Here is an 18,672-nt window from a genome sequence, read left to right on the forward strand (position 1 = left end):
TTGTATGTAAAAAAAAATTAATGTAAAAAGCTTCTCGACAATATCAATAATTACTTGTTGTTTTTTTAAAATTATTTTTCAAGGTCAATTATCAAAATTTATTCCACAAATATTTAATAAGGTTCAATGTTAACCAAGCCATTGAAAATAAAAGTCAGTCGAAAATGTCTATCTGCAAACGTGGATTGTGTTATTTCGAAATTCGAAATTCATTCCAACGTTTCCAAATAAAAATTTTCATGTGATTTCTTTTGCAACAATTAACTAAGTCAATTGAAGTCAACTTTTTGCTTCTTGTTGGTTATAATTCAGGTTTATTTTTTGGATAAATTTTGAAAATTGATCTTCTAAATTAATAACAAAACGTTGAAAAATTACAAGATAATGTTCATAGTCTAAAAATAACTTTATAATTAGTGAAATTAATGGATTAGTCTTGATAATTATATCATTTGACCGTGTAAAACTTCATTGCTGTTTATAAAAAATTTGAAGTAAATACTGTAAGTATACTGAAGATAATAATATTGTTAGTCAGAACATGAAATGCGAGAGTAAATATAGTGGATTTGAGCGGGATATATTAAGGAGTACCGTTTGAAAGTATACGCTTTCATAACCGTACACTCCTTTTATTTCTCATCGTCTGAAGTGGCACAGATAACGTAAACACCTGTACTATTGTGGTATAAGCTGATTGAAAATAGTAATAGTGGGGGGAGTGAAAGAATTTCGATAAACTCATGATTGAGTTTAAGAGTTAACTTTGGTTTTCTCTTTAAGAAGCCACAAGTGTGAGTGCTCTTTGGCTGTCTTTGACATACTCTGTTTATCATTATGGCATACTTAGGGTCAAGAAAACTTTGTATTCAAGTCGAAAAATTGTGTTTAGAATTAAAAAATATTGTTAAAGTTCAATCTGTTAGTGTTAAAAGTGTTGGAATTAATCATGGTTTTTGCCGCCCAATTTCTACTCTCGTCCCCAGACACAATGTAAGTTTACACATAAAATTTATTTTTTATTTTCTAATAATCAAATTTTTTTTCTCTGGAATTCGAATTATTAAATCTGAGCTTGATTAAAATCGTAAACGACTCTTGGACTGTCAACAAACTTTCCAAAATAAAATTTCTACAATCTTGAGATTTTAAAATATAATTTTCGAAATTCAATCAGAGAAATTTTCATAATTTATTCTTCTGTTGTCATGAATTTTAGGAAATAATAAATTGAATTGCAAAAAAAAAAAATTTTTAAATGAATCTAAAATTTTATACATATATATGTATAGTTATTTGACACAATTAAATTTTCATTAAAAAAAAATATATGTCAGTTAACATGTCAGAATTAACATTTTTGATATAACATTAACTGTGTATTAAATCGTCATTGATATTTATCGGATAGAAAAATAGAAAAATACTCAAACTGATAAATATTAAAATACGTTTTTAAAACACGTTGCAATCACAGTTTGAATGTCATTTTAAAAAACCGAAAAACTTGACCTAGAAACTTGTTGGAAATGTCGTTGTGACAATTATCAACAAGCACGTAATGTTATCCGGTTTTGTATTTTAATCGTGTGAAATATTGTAAGTTACTAATTGCACTGATTGAATACATATATACAAATTACGAGAAGCTATTTAGTGACGAGCTGACTTCCGACCTATCATGAAAGTAAAAGTGAATGAACGTTATCGATAATGATAATACAAAATGCATCACATAGGCCATATACTTGTCATTTAAATGCCTAATTTATTTTCGATAAAATTATTATTACAATGAAAGCCACAGTTTAAAGTATACTTTTTTTATATATAATTAAAAACAGATCAAACATTGTACTTATAGCTTAAGCTAATTAGGACGCTTAGGATATGCATATTTAAATTTCATTGCTCTATACAGCCTGTACCGTAAGTGCCGCACGTGGTATATACCACGAGATATAGATCATAAAATTTTAGGAAGAAAACGTTATTGAATTTTTGTTCTATGACGCTTTGTACCTGAGTTATTAACGTTTTAAGTTGACCAATCAGGATCAATCGTCGCAAATTATTATCATTATGGCGTCTGAAGTGGTCTGAAGTTACGGGCTCGATCATTTTTTTTGATCACATTTTTTTTGGTTAAATTTTTATTTTATTAGTAAATGTAAATATTTTTGTGATTTTATTTGTGATTATCTGTGTAATCACTTTTTAAATTACTTTTCAAGCACATTTTTGAATTAAAAAGTGAATAATGAGCCAAGACAGTGATTTAAAATGTGATTACACAGATAATATATATCAATTCGAAGAATAACATTATAAATTTAACTTTGAAAAAAAACTTGTCTATAACTAACCAATAGTGGAAGTCTGGAAGAATATACAGATCAATATTTATGAAGTGATAATAAAAACATTGAGAATAAAGAAAAAATTGCATTAGGATTTTAGGAAGTAGGATACAAGTGAATACATTGCCACAGTTTTGATATTGTATGTTTTTTTTTTTGATATTTTTTAAATCTTTATACTTTGTTAATTAAAATTATATGATAAAATTTATCATTGATAATGAATTAACAATTGAATTCAAACAAAAAATATAAATTGTACTTATTTAGGATTTCTCCGTTTTTGACCCACTAGATTGATAGTGAAATAATTTCTCCGATAATGGTTTCATGCTGAAGAGATTTCTTTAGCAATGGGCCAAAAACGGAGAAATTCCATAGAAAGCTGGAGAAAAAGCGGAGAAATATTTTCAGCCTAGAGGAAACGTGTTTTAAAAATAATTATTTTTTTTTAAAAGAAACCCTACCTTAGGATACTTGACATTTATATCGAAGACCCACTCGAGAACTAGATAATCATTTTTTCGCATTATTTTATTGAGTATACTAACATTTTCAAATATTTCAAATCGAAAGTAGGGAATGCTTTTTAAATTGCATTCTTGATCATCATTTGGTTCATATAAATTCGAATTTTCTATGCGTTAGTAAAGTAAGTAAATTAATTTAAGTAAATTACTTTTTTAGTTTTTTGAACCTTGTCCCGAGTAGAAACTTGTTCAGGATAGCCTGAACACTGATCCAGGCCTGATCAGGATATCGTAAGGCTATCCCTATTCAAGTAACTCTATCACATCCTGATCAAGCCTGGATCAGGCACCTACATCTTTTCCTTAATAGGGATAGCCTGATCCAGTCCGCATCAGGACTTGATCAAGATAAAAGTATTAAATGTATTCAATTTTTAAATAATTTCATCTTGATCAAGTCCTGATCCGGACTGGATCAGACTACCCCTATTAAAGATAGAGTAGGAATGGCCTGATCAGGATAGCATCAGGCTATCTGTATTTTATCCTTAATAGAGTAGCCTGATCCATTCTTGATCAAATCTTGATCAAGAAAAAATTATTGAATTTATTTTTTTTTCAAATAATTTTTTCTTGATCAAGATTTGATCCAGAATGGATCAGGCTACTCTATTAAGGATAGAGTAAGGCTAGCTGGATCCAAAATGGATATAGAAAAGTCATCAAATTTTGCGTCTTTGAATTTTACAAATTGCCTGATCAGGATAGCATCAGGCTATCTGTATTTTATCCTTAATAGAGTAGCTTGATCCATTCTGGATCAAATCTTGATCAAGAAAAAATTATTGAATTTATTTTTTTTTCAAATAATTTTTTCTTGATCCAGTCTTGATCCAGAATGGATCAGGCTTACAGGCTACTCTATTAAGGATAGAGTAAGGCTAGCTGGATCCAAAATGGATGAAGAAACAAGTATCAAATTTGCGTCTTTGGTTTTACAAATTGCTTAGATCAGGATAGCATCAGGCTATCTGTATTTTATCATAATAGATAGTTGATCATTGGATCATCTTGATCAAGAAAAATTATTGAATTTATTTTTCAAATATTTTTCTTGATCAAGATTTGATCCAGAATATCAATTTCTTCGAGTTCGATCCTGATCAGGTTCGGATCCAGTATCTGGATCCAGATTGGATTTGAAATCAGGCAAGCCTGATCAGGGCTTGATCCGAACCTGACCTGAATTTCTACTCGGGGTGCACATCAATTGTGAATGTCATGTTTGACATCGACTGTAAGAGTCTATTAATTATAAAAAAATTGATAATATCAGATACTAATGACAGTAGTCAAACATAGCTGAAAAAATGCATTAATTGATTAATATATTAATAATAATGTCAAATACATAGCTGATCAATTAATTAGTGCACTTTTTCAGCGATGTTTGAGATTATCATTTATCTGGTATGGTAACTTATAAAGAACTTGTGAGCCCAAAAATAATAAATATAGCGTCCCGAGATAAAAAATTGAGTATGGAATCAGTAAGAAAAATCCATACTAAAAATTTTACAGTAAGAAAAAGCCTTTCAAAAAGGTATGCGGCCCAGTGACAAAGTTCATACTTTTTTTATACTCGTAAATTTCTAACTAGGTATTTTTCCAAGCTGGGTATGGGATATCCATACTCACATACTATGGTATAAAAAAATATTTTAATTTACACAATTTTATAATTTTTTGACTGCCGTATTTTTTTTTATGAAATTTATATCATAACCAGGTTTGAACCTGCAATTTCCAAATTCTAAAACTATAGCTAAAACTTTATTATATATATCAAGAGACTCGGTAGAGTCTCGCCTCAATTACTCTAGCGCGGGACCTTACCGTATAAGTATTTTAAGTCAGTGGTCTGTGACGTCACGATTTTTGATTTTTGTTTTATCTCCTTAATTAATGTTAGAAAAAAAAACAAAAAATAGTTTCATTATATATATCAATGCCTCTCTTTCCAATAATCCTACTCTCGATTTTTTCTATCAAATATTTTAAAAGATATACAACCCAATAAAGCCAGGTAACAAATCTTACTAAAAATAAATTCTTCAAGTTGAAATGTCCACATTTCTTCTTGGATACGTCGCCATACCACGCGCCTATCCCTTCCCCTGAATTTTTCTCTCCATGCATATACATGTGTTTATGCAGAGGCATGTGTTGGTGATTTTACCATTGATGGTATAGCAGAATTTGTTTTTTATTTTTATTTTTTCATAGCTATACATACATATAATATATATATATATATATGTGCTTTAATTTTCAATTCATTCATATACAAGAAGATTCGTTATTTCTTTTATATAATTAACAGTTATATTATTTCATCATGGTATTCACGGAGAAATTAAAATAGAAGATTTGTACAAATATAATTTTCATAAACTATTATTAGTTAAACAAATGAAATAAAACAAAACATAAATTGTGTTAATTGATGTTCCCGGAGTTCACTTTTGAAGCTGTTTGATTTTTATCGTAATTTTAATAATCGTTATCGAAAATTTTGTATGTTGAAGACTTGTCCGATAAAAATTAGTGTTTTTATTATAATATTATTATCATGCGTTATTGTAAAAAAGCGTCTAATTTTTTTTTTTTTTTTTTTTTATCCAGCAAATTATTCAACTTTATACTTCAAAATTTTTCCATTTTTTTTTTATTTCACTTCTTTTGATTATTAAAGTTACGATAAAAAAATAAACAGCTCATGTAAAATTGAGGCTTCCGGGGACATCAATTGTAGATTTATGTTTTGTTTTTATTGTTGTATACAATTAAAAATTATGAATATACATCAAGTCTCTTGGATTATTGTCACCAAAATTCCAAGATAAACCAATCTAAATACAAAATAAAATTCGATATTAAATGATTTTGAAAAGTATTATTAAAAAATATTTTTGAATGAAGTTTGATGTTTTGTTGAATTAGGTTTATTAGCCATGTCTTGTTACATTGCTATCGCCAACGACCATATCGGCCTGAATGCACCGGTTCTCGTCCGATCACCGAAGTTAAGCAGGGCTGAGCGTGGTTAGTACTTGGATGGGTGACCGCTTGGGAACACCACGTGCCGTTGGCATTTTTTTTTGCAATTTTAAATATTAATAATATTTATAACACCAATAAGGTTTCATCACAACTGTATATATTTATTAAAAAAAATTAAAGTATAATTTTTGAAACAAAATATTATGAGAGCACTACACGGGAGAAAATTTGTAGTTTTTATTATTATACGTATACGTATAATATATATATAGTGAATTCAGACAGCGACAAAAGTGTAGTTAAATTTACAAGACATCTAGAAATATTTAATAAAATTTAAATTTATTTATTATAAAAAATAACAAATAACGAATAATATTCGTTATAGAAAAATTAAGTCTTTTTTGAGATCTCTATACTAAATTTCGTTTGTGAGATGGATAGAGATTTTTCACAGACAAATTAAAGAAGAATTGAAGAAAAATTAGAGAGGATAAAAAATTTCCCAGTGGCAGAACAGACAAAAAAAACGTAGAGTCGGACTTAAAGTCGGAGTTAGAGCTGGTGCAAGTAGATATTGTTGAATTTCAAAATTTGAGTGTTTACTTATTTAGTTGTGTTATTATTGAATTCAAAGGATTTATTTCAACATATTTAGGTCAATCTTAGAATTGATATTTCAAAAAAAACGTAAAGTCGTATTTAAGGTCAGAGTCGGGCTTAAGGTCAAAGTTAGAGCTGGTGCAAGTAGATATTGTTGAATTCCGAAATTTGAGTGTTTACTTATTTAAGTGTATTATTATTAATTTAAAGAGTTCATTTACACATATTTAGATCAAACTTGAATTCATATTTCAAAAACGTAGAGTCGGAGTTAGGGTCGGAGTCAGTGCAAGCAGATATTTATTGAAAAAAGTTCAAGAAGTTATTCATTGTCAACTTGTTCAATTCATCTCTAATTGCATCTAATTTTTTCAATTCTTTTTCAATTTGTCTTTGAAAAATCTTTATCCGTCTGCCAAACGGATTCAGAAGAGATTCACTATACTGTATGGTAAAAAGTACTAGAAGTACAGCTAGATTTACTATACTGGTATAAATTTTTTTTTTTTTGTTTGACTATACCGGTATTTTAGAATATTGTCTGAACGATTAGAATATTTAGAATCGATTTTTCAAATTTATTTACTGCTTGTGATGAAAATAGTACGGTATTATTTTTCGACTCATTTAATTTATTAGGCCTTGAATAAACCGTCTTACAAGTTATAAACATCTAAAAAATCAGTTAAGAATTATAAGCAAGGAGCTGCTTAAGAAACCGCTGACTCGTACAGCCGCAATTGTTAAAAAAGTTATGATTATTATTGAAAAATATATAACATTTTATACATTATGATATAATGATGACATGTACGATACATTTTTTTTATTTCCAGCAAATCGGTGATATTCAAAATGGAAACTGTGCAATAAAAAATTCACGATTATTGAGTTCAATGCTGCCAAATCAGCCTGGTTCATTACTCAAAGAGAACATCGATCCATACAAGCTGCTTGAAGCTGATTTAAAAGATATTTATAGTGATATTCGACAAGTAAGAACAACATTATTTTGTTTGAAAATAATAACTATGTATATGTACATTTTCTCAAATGACTCAAGTCGATTTTAAAAAGATCCAATGTGTCTCAGAATCTTTTTTACCTCAGTACAAATAGTTACACTTTGTGTCTCTACTCAGTCTTACTTTAATTCACTTCAGATTAACAATAATTTTTTTTTAATAATCTTTCTTTATAGAAGCTCATAAAAAGCACCAATATTGAAGAGCTTCAGACAATTGCAACATATTACTTTGATGGACAAGGAAAGGCACTGCGTCCTATGATTGCTGTCCTTATGGCACGAGCAAGCAATTATCACGAACACAAAGAGTAAGCTTTTTTTTCATTTTGAATCCTTAAAAATTATTATCATTATAAAAGTTTTTAAGAATTTGTTTTTTTTTCTATATCAGTCAACTTTTAGCTTCTCAACGACAAGTAGCTATGATTTCCGAGATGATTCATAGTGCTTCATTGATCCATGATGACGTTATAGATCAATCCAACTTTCGTCGTGGAAAACCTTCTGTAAATGTTCTTTGGAGTCAGAAAAAAGTAAAGATATATCTTTTGAAAAAATAAAATGTATTTACTTGATTATCACATTCACCTGTTGTAGTCTGTGAAACTCATATGTCTGGCCTGCAGTTGGCCATGGATGAAACAAACTACCACTGCAGGGAATAATTAATAAAATTTTAAAAATTTATTTTTATTCTATTTTACAGGTAACAATGGCAGGAGATTTTATTCTCGCAGTAGCGTCAATGATGATTGCACAATTAAAAAATGACAACGTTACGATAACGCTGAGTAAGGTAAAATGCTTTGTAAAAAAACCATATTTCTTATGCGGGGTCTTATTTTCAAGTAGCAGTACTTGTAACTAAGCAGCAAGCTGTACTTTTCAATCAACGAATTAATAATTTATGCTTGATTTGTTCCAGGTCATTACCGATCTAGTGCAAGGAGAGTTCATGCAGCTTGGATCAAGAGAAACTGAAAATGAAAGATTTGCTCATTATCTCACGAAAACATACAGAAAAACAGCGAGTCTTATTGCCAATACAGCAAAAGCTGTAAGAATCAATGTTACTGTTTCCAAATGGAGAAAGAAATAATTGTGTTGCTCGATAGAGCGAGTTCTAGGGAAAACATTTTTAAAATAATTGAATAGATTGTATTTTGTTTTTCTGAGTTAACATGGCATTGTGACGGCTGATCATTGTGTGTGTGATGAGTTTTTAAAAAGATATATTTTTTTTTTATTAAAATATTAAATAATTTTGATTTGGAATTTATGCTCTGAGCATTACTTAAATTAATTCTAAAAAGTGCTAGAATAATTGCTTAAATTAATTCAAAAAAGTGCTAGTAATTGAATTAATTCTAAAAAGTGCTAGAATAATTGCTTAAATTAATACTAAAATTGTATTTTAGTATTATTTCAGTAATTTCAGAATTAATTTAAGCAATTATTTTAGCACTTTTTAGAATTAATTTAAGTAATGCTAGAGCATAAATTCAAATCAAAATTATTTAATATTTTAATAAAAAAATATATCTTTTAAAACTCATCACACACACAATGATCAGTCACACAATGCTATGTTAAGAAAAACAAAATACAATCTATTCAATTTATTCTTAAAATGTTTCCTAGGTTACCATCGTTATTAAGCTCTCAAAAAGCAAACTTCCTGGTTTTGATAATGACAAAAAAATTATAATTTTATATAGAGATAAAGAATTGTAAAATAATTGTTATTATATTTGATACAACAGGTTGCGATGCTTAGTGGTGCTGATGACAGAGTAGCAGAAGTAGCATTCCAGTATGGCCGAAATATCGGTTTGGCTTTTCAATTAGTCGATGACCTTCTTGATTTTGTTTCTTCTTCAGAAACAATGGGAAAACCAGCTGCAGCAGATTTAAAACTTGGCTTGGCTACAGCACCTGTTCTTTTTGCTTGTGAAAAAGTAAGTCTTGAGATAAATTAAACAACTTTTCAACGTAATCTACGTATTTAAAAAAAATCAGGTAGAAGTTGTAAACACAAAATTGTAAATGTTTTCTTTTTTCATGCATATTTTTTAGTATCCTGAACTGGATCCAATGATACTTCGTCGTTTTCAAGAACCAGGTGATGTCGAGAGAGCTTTTAAATTGGTGCATGATTCAGAGGGATTAAATCAAACAAAGTTTCTTGCAAAAAAGCACTGCAATGAAGCAATTAGTCTAGCTCAATCACTTGCTGCTAGTCCATATCAAGAAGGACTTATTGTTGTTGGTGATTTAGTTCTTAATCGGATAAAATAACTGATACATATATTATGTTTTTATTAAATTATATATTTTTTATTATAGAATAGTTGTTTTATGTAATTATACAAACTAATAAATAATATATTAAACACTTATATGATTTTTTGGACTTTTATCCTACAAATAATGAAACACTATTAATTTTGGTATATTTTTAAAAATAAATTTATTATTATTTATTATAATTTGACCTTAAATAAAAATTCTTCATCTCATCAAATGACATCACATTTTCCATTATGAACATTTTATCGTTTTCCGTCAGAATAAATTCATTATTTTCAACATTAGACTCAAACCTGACCAGTTTGTTTGATTGTAAACACAATAATTCAAGTTTTTTTATTTCTATTAAAAATATCAGGTGGAAGATGTGTCAAGCTATAGCTATATTATACATATATTATTACTAATATCTAAATGATTGAGATGAGACGAGTTATTAAAAATATTTAGCTCAAAATTCGTCAGTATAATGCTTTAGAGATAATTTATCATTGATATTCAAATAGTCGAGTTCCATTAAGTTTTTAAAAGTATTGAAATAAAACGAAGCGAAAAATGCTTTTTCAATGCTGCTAAAATTAGAAATACATTTAACTCCGTAATGATAATCGTAATTTCATTGTCTTATAATGATAAAATATAAAATGAATCAATTAATAAAGCAATAAGTTAACTAATTGAATTCTATAATTGAAAAATATTATTATACATAAATTAAATATTGTATTTAATGGGTAAACGTCATCATAAAAAGAAAAGACTTCCAGACCTTATTGTCAATATAAATATCAATCGACAAGTAAAATATGTATAAGAAAATTGAGCTGAAAGATTAAATAGATAAACAAATACAGATTTGAACGAAATTACGTAAAAACTCTATGGTTTTATTTAAAGTACAAGTTTTTCGAGGAATTAACCTTTTTAATATATAACATTGATAAATTGTGTATTAAATCGTCATTGATATTTATCGGATAGAAAAATAGAAAAATACTCAAACTGATAAATATTATAAAATATGTTTTCAAAACTCGTAAATTTCTTACTGGGTATGGGATATCCATACTCACATACTATATGGTATTAAAAAATATTTTAATTTAGACAATTTTATAATTTTTTTTATGAAATCTGTATCATAACCACTGAATTTTATAGAATGTTGATTTTTTTGAGCCCAATACGTATTGCTTCGAGTTTTCTAAGCCTCATACGTACTACTTAACGTAAAAAAAAAAAAAAATTAAACTTCACCCCACCTGATGTAACATATATGTATTAGTCATTTTTTTTTTGGAAAAATTGAAAATTAAAAAAGTTGGAAAAAAATTGAACAAACGTTGGAGAAAATTGGAGAAAGGGTGGAGAGATTTGTTCGCCATTTCTCCAACCGTGTAAAAAAATATTTTTACTGCTGAGAAATTTTTTCAAAATTCAACGATGAGGAGAAATTTTTCCGTCGTTTCTCCGAATCAACTTGGATAAGGGAACGTTCGGAAATATTTCTCCGCGAAAAAAAACACACGCGGAGAAATATGTGAAAAAAATAATGTTACCGCGGAGAAATTCTTCCGAAATCAACGATGACAAAATTCGGAGAAACATTTTCACCAGGGATTCATTCAATTCAGTTTTAAAACCATTGAATTCAAGTATATAATAATATTGTAATAATAAACATGCCCTGGTGGAAATATTACTCCGGCATTACTCCGTTTTTGGCCTAGTAGCGCCCTTCATGCTGACGAAATTATTCCAGCATCAATCTCATGCCATAGTAATTTCGTCAGCATGAAATTAGTACCGGCAAAATTATTTCGGCATGAGATCAATGAAGGACAAAAATTCAGCATTGATCTCATGCCGGAGTAATTTTTTCGTCATTGATGTCATGTTGGAGTAATTTCTCCGTAAATGGGCCAAAAACGTAATGCCGGAGAAATATTTCTACCAGAGACGTAATACCTATACTTGAATATTGTACACCAGTACTTCTATTTAATAAAGAAATACACATACAAAAATATGAGAAAGTTCAAAAACAATATATAAAATTGGGAATCGGTATAGAGAAACTGGGATAAACCCACCTAGAGAGGCTAACTGTATCGGCGTATATGTATAAATAATAATGTCATCACTCAAACACTAATAAATTGATTTTTCAACGATATGTAGATTTTTTAAAAATTTCTTAACTAATGTATTTAGTTGTTAAACAACATAGCAATTTTATTAGAAAGTCCTTCCGGAGTTTTACCTTTGGTTCAGTGGCATCAAATGCCAATAGTCCTAATTGACTTGTCAGCTGATCAAATTTGGTCTTTCCAGAAATTGATCGTATTTGAAGGAGTTCATCCACGTAGTGTCTAATACTGTGATTGGTAACACAATGCACCTTCGTTGAATAATGCTTGGATACGTTTTTACTGTGCGCCTCTATCAGTACAGATTCGAATGATATGTAGATAAATATATTTCTTCAAATACGGCCATAAATCCCTCTTGCTCTTTGAGGCAAACCTGAAAAAGCGACCCGTTTTCTGTTCTCTCTTTGGTATTCCGGCCTCTATTGTACTTACGTCTTGTTATACAAACGTTTCTTCAACTTTAACCGTTATACCAGGACCCCCAATTTAAAGATCACTGTTTGATATGATTACTTCAGCTATTTCGCTCCTATAGCTGTAGTACCCTGGTGGAAATAATTTCTCCGTAAAACTCCGGAAAAATTCCGTAAAATTCCGGAAAACTCCGTATCGCTCCGGAATTGGCCCATTAAAATTTTTTAGTCATTTATTTTCCTTCATTTTACACGGGAATCCGAGTATTTTGGAATTGCTACGGATTTCTCGTATTTTTTCTAAGTGAGCCAATTCCGGAATTATCCGGAGCTTCGGAATAATCCGGAGATATTCCGGAGAATTATTTCCACCAGGGTAATCAACAACTGTACCAGCTACATCGTTCGTTGAAATAAGATCAGGAAAAGACGAAAAGGAATTAAACTGTTTCAGTTTATCGTGAATCATTGGATGCATAGAAATTTCGTGCAATATTATTATTATTACTTCTATTTGTTTTTTTATAAATTCGTTTGTTTTTGTATCATTTGAATATAATAAAAAATGATCAAGACCACCAAGAGTCTTGGGTATACCCCAGTGTATACTATATAGTCTTGGTCCTAAAAAAGTAGAGCTTAGTTTTCGTCCGGTCTTGATTTCAAATATGTCAGTGTTCTCTTAAAAACTAAGACAATATACCAAGTTTTTGTTTTGCGTAAGCTCTTTTCAAATCTTGCTGAAATTTGTGTATAGGCAATTAATACTTCAAACTAATTTACGGAGAAATCTAAGACAAATCCAGAAGAATGCGGAGAAACATGTCTATCAGAGTTATAACTTCAAAAATTGTAAAGGTAAATGCAAACGCACGTGGTGTTCAGCGGTCACCCATCAGAGTATACCACGCTCAGCCCTGCTTAACTTCGGTGATCGGACGAGAACCGGTGCATTCAGGCCGATATGGTCGTTGACGATAGTTGACGGCGAAGATATGGCTAAGAAACCTAATTTTTATTGAACAAAACATCGAATTTCATTCAAAAATGTACAGTATCTTATAAATAGTTGACAAGATTTTTGCCATTTTTCTGATGACATCTAAAACATTCTAAATGAATTTGATGACTTATTGACCACAGACAAGTCTCTTAGCCATATCTTCTCCGTTAACTATCGTCAACGACCATATCGGCCTGAATGCACCGGTTCTCGTCCGATCACCGAAGTTAAGCAGGGCTGAGCGTGGTTAGTACTTGGATGGGTGACCGCTTGGGAACACCACGTGCCGTTGGCATTCTTTTTTGCAATTAATTTTGGTGATTTTAAAATACAAAATAAAGAACAACTTTTTTTTATTAATGCTTTTCGTAGTAATTAATAAATAGTTCTTTAATAAAAGCGATTAAAAAAATAAAAACAATAGAAAACAAAATCGACAACCAAAAAAGCTGGGGTAATCGTTTGTGATGATGCATGTCTTTACGACTATATGTCTTTATGACTATATGTATTATATATATTTAAAAGTATATTTGTAAATGTGCATATTCACTATAAGAAAAATTACTATCTGCAATTGTTATTTTTTAAGAATTGCAATCGTCACTTAATATCATTCAGGCTAACATACATTTTTCTACTCTTTCGAAACAAGCTCCTAACATTTGTATAGAAATTTTTGGACGTCGTGTTCTTGGCATATGCGGGTGATCAGATGAAATAAAATATTTTGTGATTGTGTCGTCTAATTTGTCTGGCATCTTAATGTGTTTTTATATTTAATGCGTGACATTACATAGAGTGCTTCTTGATTGAGGAAGTTAAGTTTATCACATACACAAAGGGACATGAATCATGGACTCGAAAATAACGATACAATTATCTATTTCAATTTTTGAAATACAAAAAATACACAAGTGTAACGTTATCAAACGTACAGTTTCAAACTTTTAAATCTTTATATTTTCGATCATCACTTCAAAATTATATTTATCGAGAAAAATAAAAATGATTCTCATTTAAAAAAATCAATATCAATATAGAGATCAATCAATTTTACACATTATAATTGTCACCAAAATTCCTTTTATTGTCATCATTATTATTGTATAATTCATAAATATAAATAATTAAAAAATTTTAAATTAATTTTGAGAGGAAATAAATTAACTGCACTAAAAGAAAAAAAATATTAACAATGACCTTGTTTACCCTAATTAAAGTCTCAAGTTTAGCCATTGCTATATAATATTTTTTTAAACCTCCATGTATAATTTAAGAATGGACGGTACACAATTAATTAAATAACATGCCGACTCAGATACGCATTAAATAAGTGAGTCAACTTGTCTCATGTATAAAACGTAGTCTACAATCGGATGTACATTGGTTGTAAACATTTTTAAGTTCATAATTCTTCATTAAACATTAAAAAAAAATTTATTCTTTTTACATATATAAATATATATAGGTCATTTGACTATCTATGTGTATGTGACAAAGTTGGTTTGTACTATTAATTGATTGAATCGAATGAAATAGAAAAAAAGATGACCTACGTACAAAGAGACAACATGATGACGACAAACAATTGCGTGAAATAATAAAAGAGTCAGAGTAGTAGGAGGTCCAGCATTTATACAACAAAATAAATTTCAGAGTGCTTAACAACTTTGGTGTGTTAACATCCGTTATCATTTCGGAAATTAGATTCAATAAATATTGTAACAAATTCTAAACGTTTTATAAATGTCTCTTTAAATTTTGATCATAGCAATAAAATAACGATATTTATTTTTTATTTTGAATGACGATAAATATATATCATTTAACAATTTAAAATAATAATAGTTATTTTTTTTTATCAAATGATAGCAGTGTATTATATCATATGAATTTAATTAAAAGAATTTCATAATCAGTGTGTACAATTATTGTTCAATAAAATCAAAAACATTTTAATTTTAACAATAGAAAAATGAAGTGTTTTGTATTGTTATTAGTGTTTCTCAGTTCAACGTTGGCCCAGAGTAGTCAAGAATTATTATGTCGTGAACTTAAAGCACAGGAATCGTTGGATATTACTAAGGTATACTAGTGGAAAATTTATCTGAAACATATATGTAATATAGAGTTAATAAAGTCAAGTTGAATATTTGGCCTCGTTGATCACGTTTCAAGATCAATTTATAAATTACTTTTTTTTGCAATTTAGTGATCAACAATGCTGAAAATTTAATTTATTATTTTAATTATAGACTACGTAGAAATAAAAACTTTTAATAACTGTAATGAAAATGAAAAATTAATAGTGAATTGTCTAATGGTACCATTGGCTTCGTATATAAAAAAAAGAAAAATATGTAAACAATATAATCATCAATTAATTCTTATTAAATAAAGTTCTTAAATTTCTTCACTGTAATTAAACAATAATAGAAGACATAAATATAGTAATTGTTATTGTTATATTCTAAATTTCGAACAGCCTTGAATCTAAGAGTTTCGAGTTCAAGCCCCAGCAGATGCAATTGTTTTTTTGAATGCAGTATCAAGTTAGATTGAATAGTAGAGCCAGAGTATTGAATATCTCCAAATAGTTTAAAAGTTTTTTTGAAGAAATAAAACACATCTTGGTACCTAGAAATAATGTCAAACGATTGTTATTACACCGGTTAATTTCTATGGTCGCTTTTCCTCCAGGGTAGATTTATAAATGTATGGACAAAGTGCATTAGACAGAATAAAAAAATTTTATAATTCTTTAATATTAAATTAAAATTAATTAACATAAGAATTATTATTTCACATTAATATTAGTTTGATCCATTAATTATTTGTTTTCAATTCATTCATATACAGAAGAGTATACATTTATAGTCATGTTCATACTCAAAAAAATATCTTCCATCTGCCTTTGAAGTCCTCCACAAAAAATCGATCTAAAAAAGTTAATAAAAAATGTTATATATTCATATCAACTGTACTTTTTAATATTTTAATTTATTAATTATTTAGTAGTGCTTGAACTTATATATTAAACAATGAATAAGAAATATTTTTCAGCTGATGGGAAAATGGTACATCATCGAAGTGTTACAGCAAAAATTTAAAACACCAGATTTACAAAATGAATTAGTAATACGATTATTGGATTCATGTCCAACGGTTAATTTACGATTCACTGATAATGGTGGAATAAAATTACTATGGACTGAAAGTAAAGGTGATCTTGATTATACATTTCAAATTGAAGACATCATTAGAAGTCCTGGTATTTGGCGATCAGTTGGTCTTCAAAATGGTAATATAAATGAATCAATTACACGTCAGCATCATTACTAAAATTGCATATCATTAGAATAACTATAATTAAATTACATTTACACTTAAATTTAAAATAAAAAAATTCATCTCATATTTTATTATTAATGTAATCATTCATTCAATAATCAAAAGAATTAAAATATATAAACTACATTATGACTCGTTAATTATATAAATTAACTAATTAAAATAATTTAATTATATATATTTTTGAAGTATAAATTAATAATTAATTAATTTATCATTGATTCATTGTGATTAATTTATATTTTTAAATTAATCATATCATCAGTGAAGATTAAAAATTCATTTAAAATCATTTGCAATTATTAAGTGACCACTAAAATGACTGACTCACCTAATGTTAAAACTACAATAAACTTATTAATAATTAAGTTATTATATTAAAGTTCAAGTTGATTTATACTATGATATTAATATCCCTTTTGTAAAATTTAACAGGCACATTAACAGAACAACCTTACACTCAATTTGTTGGAACAGTTCATGTGATGAAAGTTGTTGTTCATCATCTTGTCTTAACTTTTTGCTCACAATCACCTGGTGTAAATCTTTACTCAGTAATATTGAGCCGAGAGCATATTCTTCCAAAAAATCAAATAACTGGAATTCATGGCTTATTGGAAAGACGACAATTGCAAACTACCAGTATACTGACAGCATGTGCAAAAGGAACTGCATCAACGTTGAGTGGAACATCTATAATAACAATGCATTTTACAATTAGTTTAATTGTATTGTTTAGTTTTATTTTCACTCTTTATTTGTGAAAATTTAATAACTTACCCTAGGCAAAAAAATTTCTTATATACCTTTGTTTATATTTATAAATTTATATATTGATAAGTTTGATCCGGAAAATTCCTTTTTTTCACTATGTAATTACCTTTTTTATGTTGAATGAAGTTTGTCAGAAAAATTTATTTTTTATGTTCAATACAAAAAATTATACATTTGTATATACACTTTTTTTTTATTATCAAATATATTTTTATTTTCACATGTTAATTCTCTGATTATAAGTTATAACTTAAAATTTATTTTTTATGTTTTTTTTTAATGTGAAAGAGTTAAATATTATCACTACTCGCAGCTCCAGTGGGGAGAGGAATAATAAATAAAATATTTTATTGCTAAATTCATTCTTTTCAATATTATAATATTGTATTTATATTTTTCTATATTGTAAAATATCAATATAAGCTCAACTAGCTGGAGTTGGTTTTTTCATTTGAAGTTGTCATTGATTTCTTGGTAGAAATATTTTTCTCAATTAACCTGTGGTGGAGAATATCTTCGAGTTTTCTCCCCCACTTAAATGGTTAAAATCTTATTCAAAAACCGTAGAAAATCTTCGGTAATTGTTCACCTTTCATTAGAAAAAAAAATAGAAAGAAAAAGCAGATTTTTTTATTCAATGAATCAAAGAGAATAACGAAAAATTTTTTACCAAGATGTCTGAAACAAAAAAATTATTATTAACTAATTAATATTATATTATTATTATTACTCACCAGTTTCAGCAACATCATGATCATTTTGATCACTTCATATTTTTTTTTCAAATCTATTGTCATCTGTAAAATATTAAAAATTATTATTAACAAATTAATTGTGCTTAAATAAATAAAAACTTTTACCTGATGTTAATGGTATTGATGTTGAACTAATATTACTTTTACTATTAATAAAGTAATTACTTATTATAAAATAAGTAATTACTTTAATTTTAACCTTTTATAAAAGCATGAACCAATTATCAATTTGCAAATTTTTTTTCGACAATCTTCATGTTGTTTAAAGTTATCAACAAATAAGTAAGTATAAAAAATAATAAAATTTATAAATTTATATACTTCAACGTAATACAATTCTTATCAAAAATAATGACTCCAAAAATATCAGAATATGATTTTCAAGTA

At 28.1% G+C, this 18,672-nt stretch overlaps 2 protein-coding genes, 2 non-coding genes and 1 pseudogene across 4 annotated transcripts; 4 read left to right on the forward strand and 1 right to left on the reverse strand.

Annotated features, from left to right (window-relative positions):
* Positions 1 to 793: 793 nt before the first annotated feature.
* LOC122847984 (all trans-polyprenyl-diphosphate synthase PDSS1-like) lies at positions 794 to 9,871 on the forward strand. The gene is made up of 8 exons (XM_044145808.1): positions 794 to 993; positions 7,333 to 7,491; positions 7,698 to 7,831; positions 7,915 to 8,056; positions 8,230 to 8,319; positions 8,449 to 8,580; positions 9,287 to 9,481; positions 9,600 to 9,871. The coding sequence occupies exons 1-8, from the start codon at positions 838 to 840 to the stop codon at positions 9,819 to 9,821; spliced, it is 1,230 nt and encodes a 409-aa protein (XP_044001743.1). The 5' UTR covers positions 794 to 837; the 3' UTR covers positions 9,822 to 9,871.
* Positions 5,866 to 5,984, forward strand: LOC122847969. Its single transcript, XR_006373423.1, has one exon. It is a non-coding gene; the product is annotated as a 5S ribosomal RNA (ribosomal RNA).
* Positions 9,872 to 13,262: 3,391 nt separating the features above from the next.
* LOC122847963 lies at positions 13,263 to 13,375 on the reverse strand (annotated as a pseudogene).
* A 203-nt stretch (positions 13,376 to 13,578) lies between these two features.
* Positions 13,579 to 13,697, forward strand: LOC122847958. The gene has a single exon (XR_006373415.1). It is a non-coding gene; the product is annotated as a 5S ribosomal RNA (ribosomal RNA).
* A 339-nt stretch (positions 13,698 to 14,036) lies between these two features.
* On the forward strand, positions 14,037 to 18,404 carry LOC122848016. The gene is made up of 3 exons (XM_044145810.1): positions 14,037 to 15,491; positions 16,469 to 16,706; positions 17,192 to 18,404. The coding sequence occupies exons 1-3, from the start codon at positions 15,381 to 15,383 to the stop codon at positions 17,518 to 17,520; spliced, it is 678 nt and encodes a 225-aa protein (XP_044001745.1). The 5' UTR covers positions 14,037 to 15,380; the 3' UTR covers positions 17,521 to 18,404.
* Positions 18,405 to 18,672: the final 268 nt, after the last annotated feature.

Source organism: Aphidius gifuensis, linkage group LG1 (assembly GCF_014905175.1).
Source record: "Aphidius gifuensis isolate YNYX2018 linkage group LG1, ASM1490517v1, whole genome shotgun sequence".
In the NCBI taxonomy this organism is placed as follows: domain Eukaryota; kingdom Metazoa; phylum Arthropoda; class Insecta; order Hymenoptera; family Braconidae; genus Aphidius; species Aphidius gifuensis.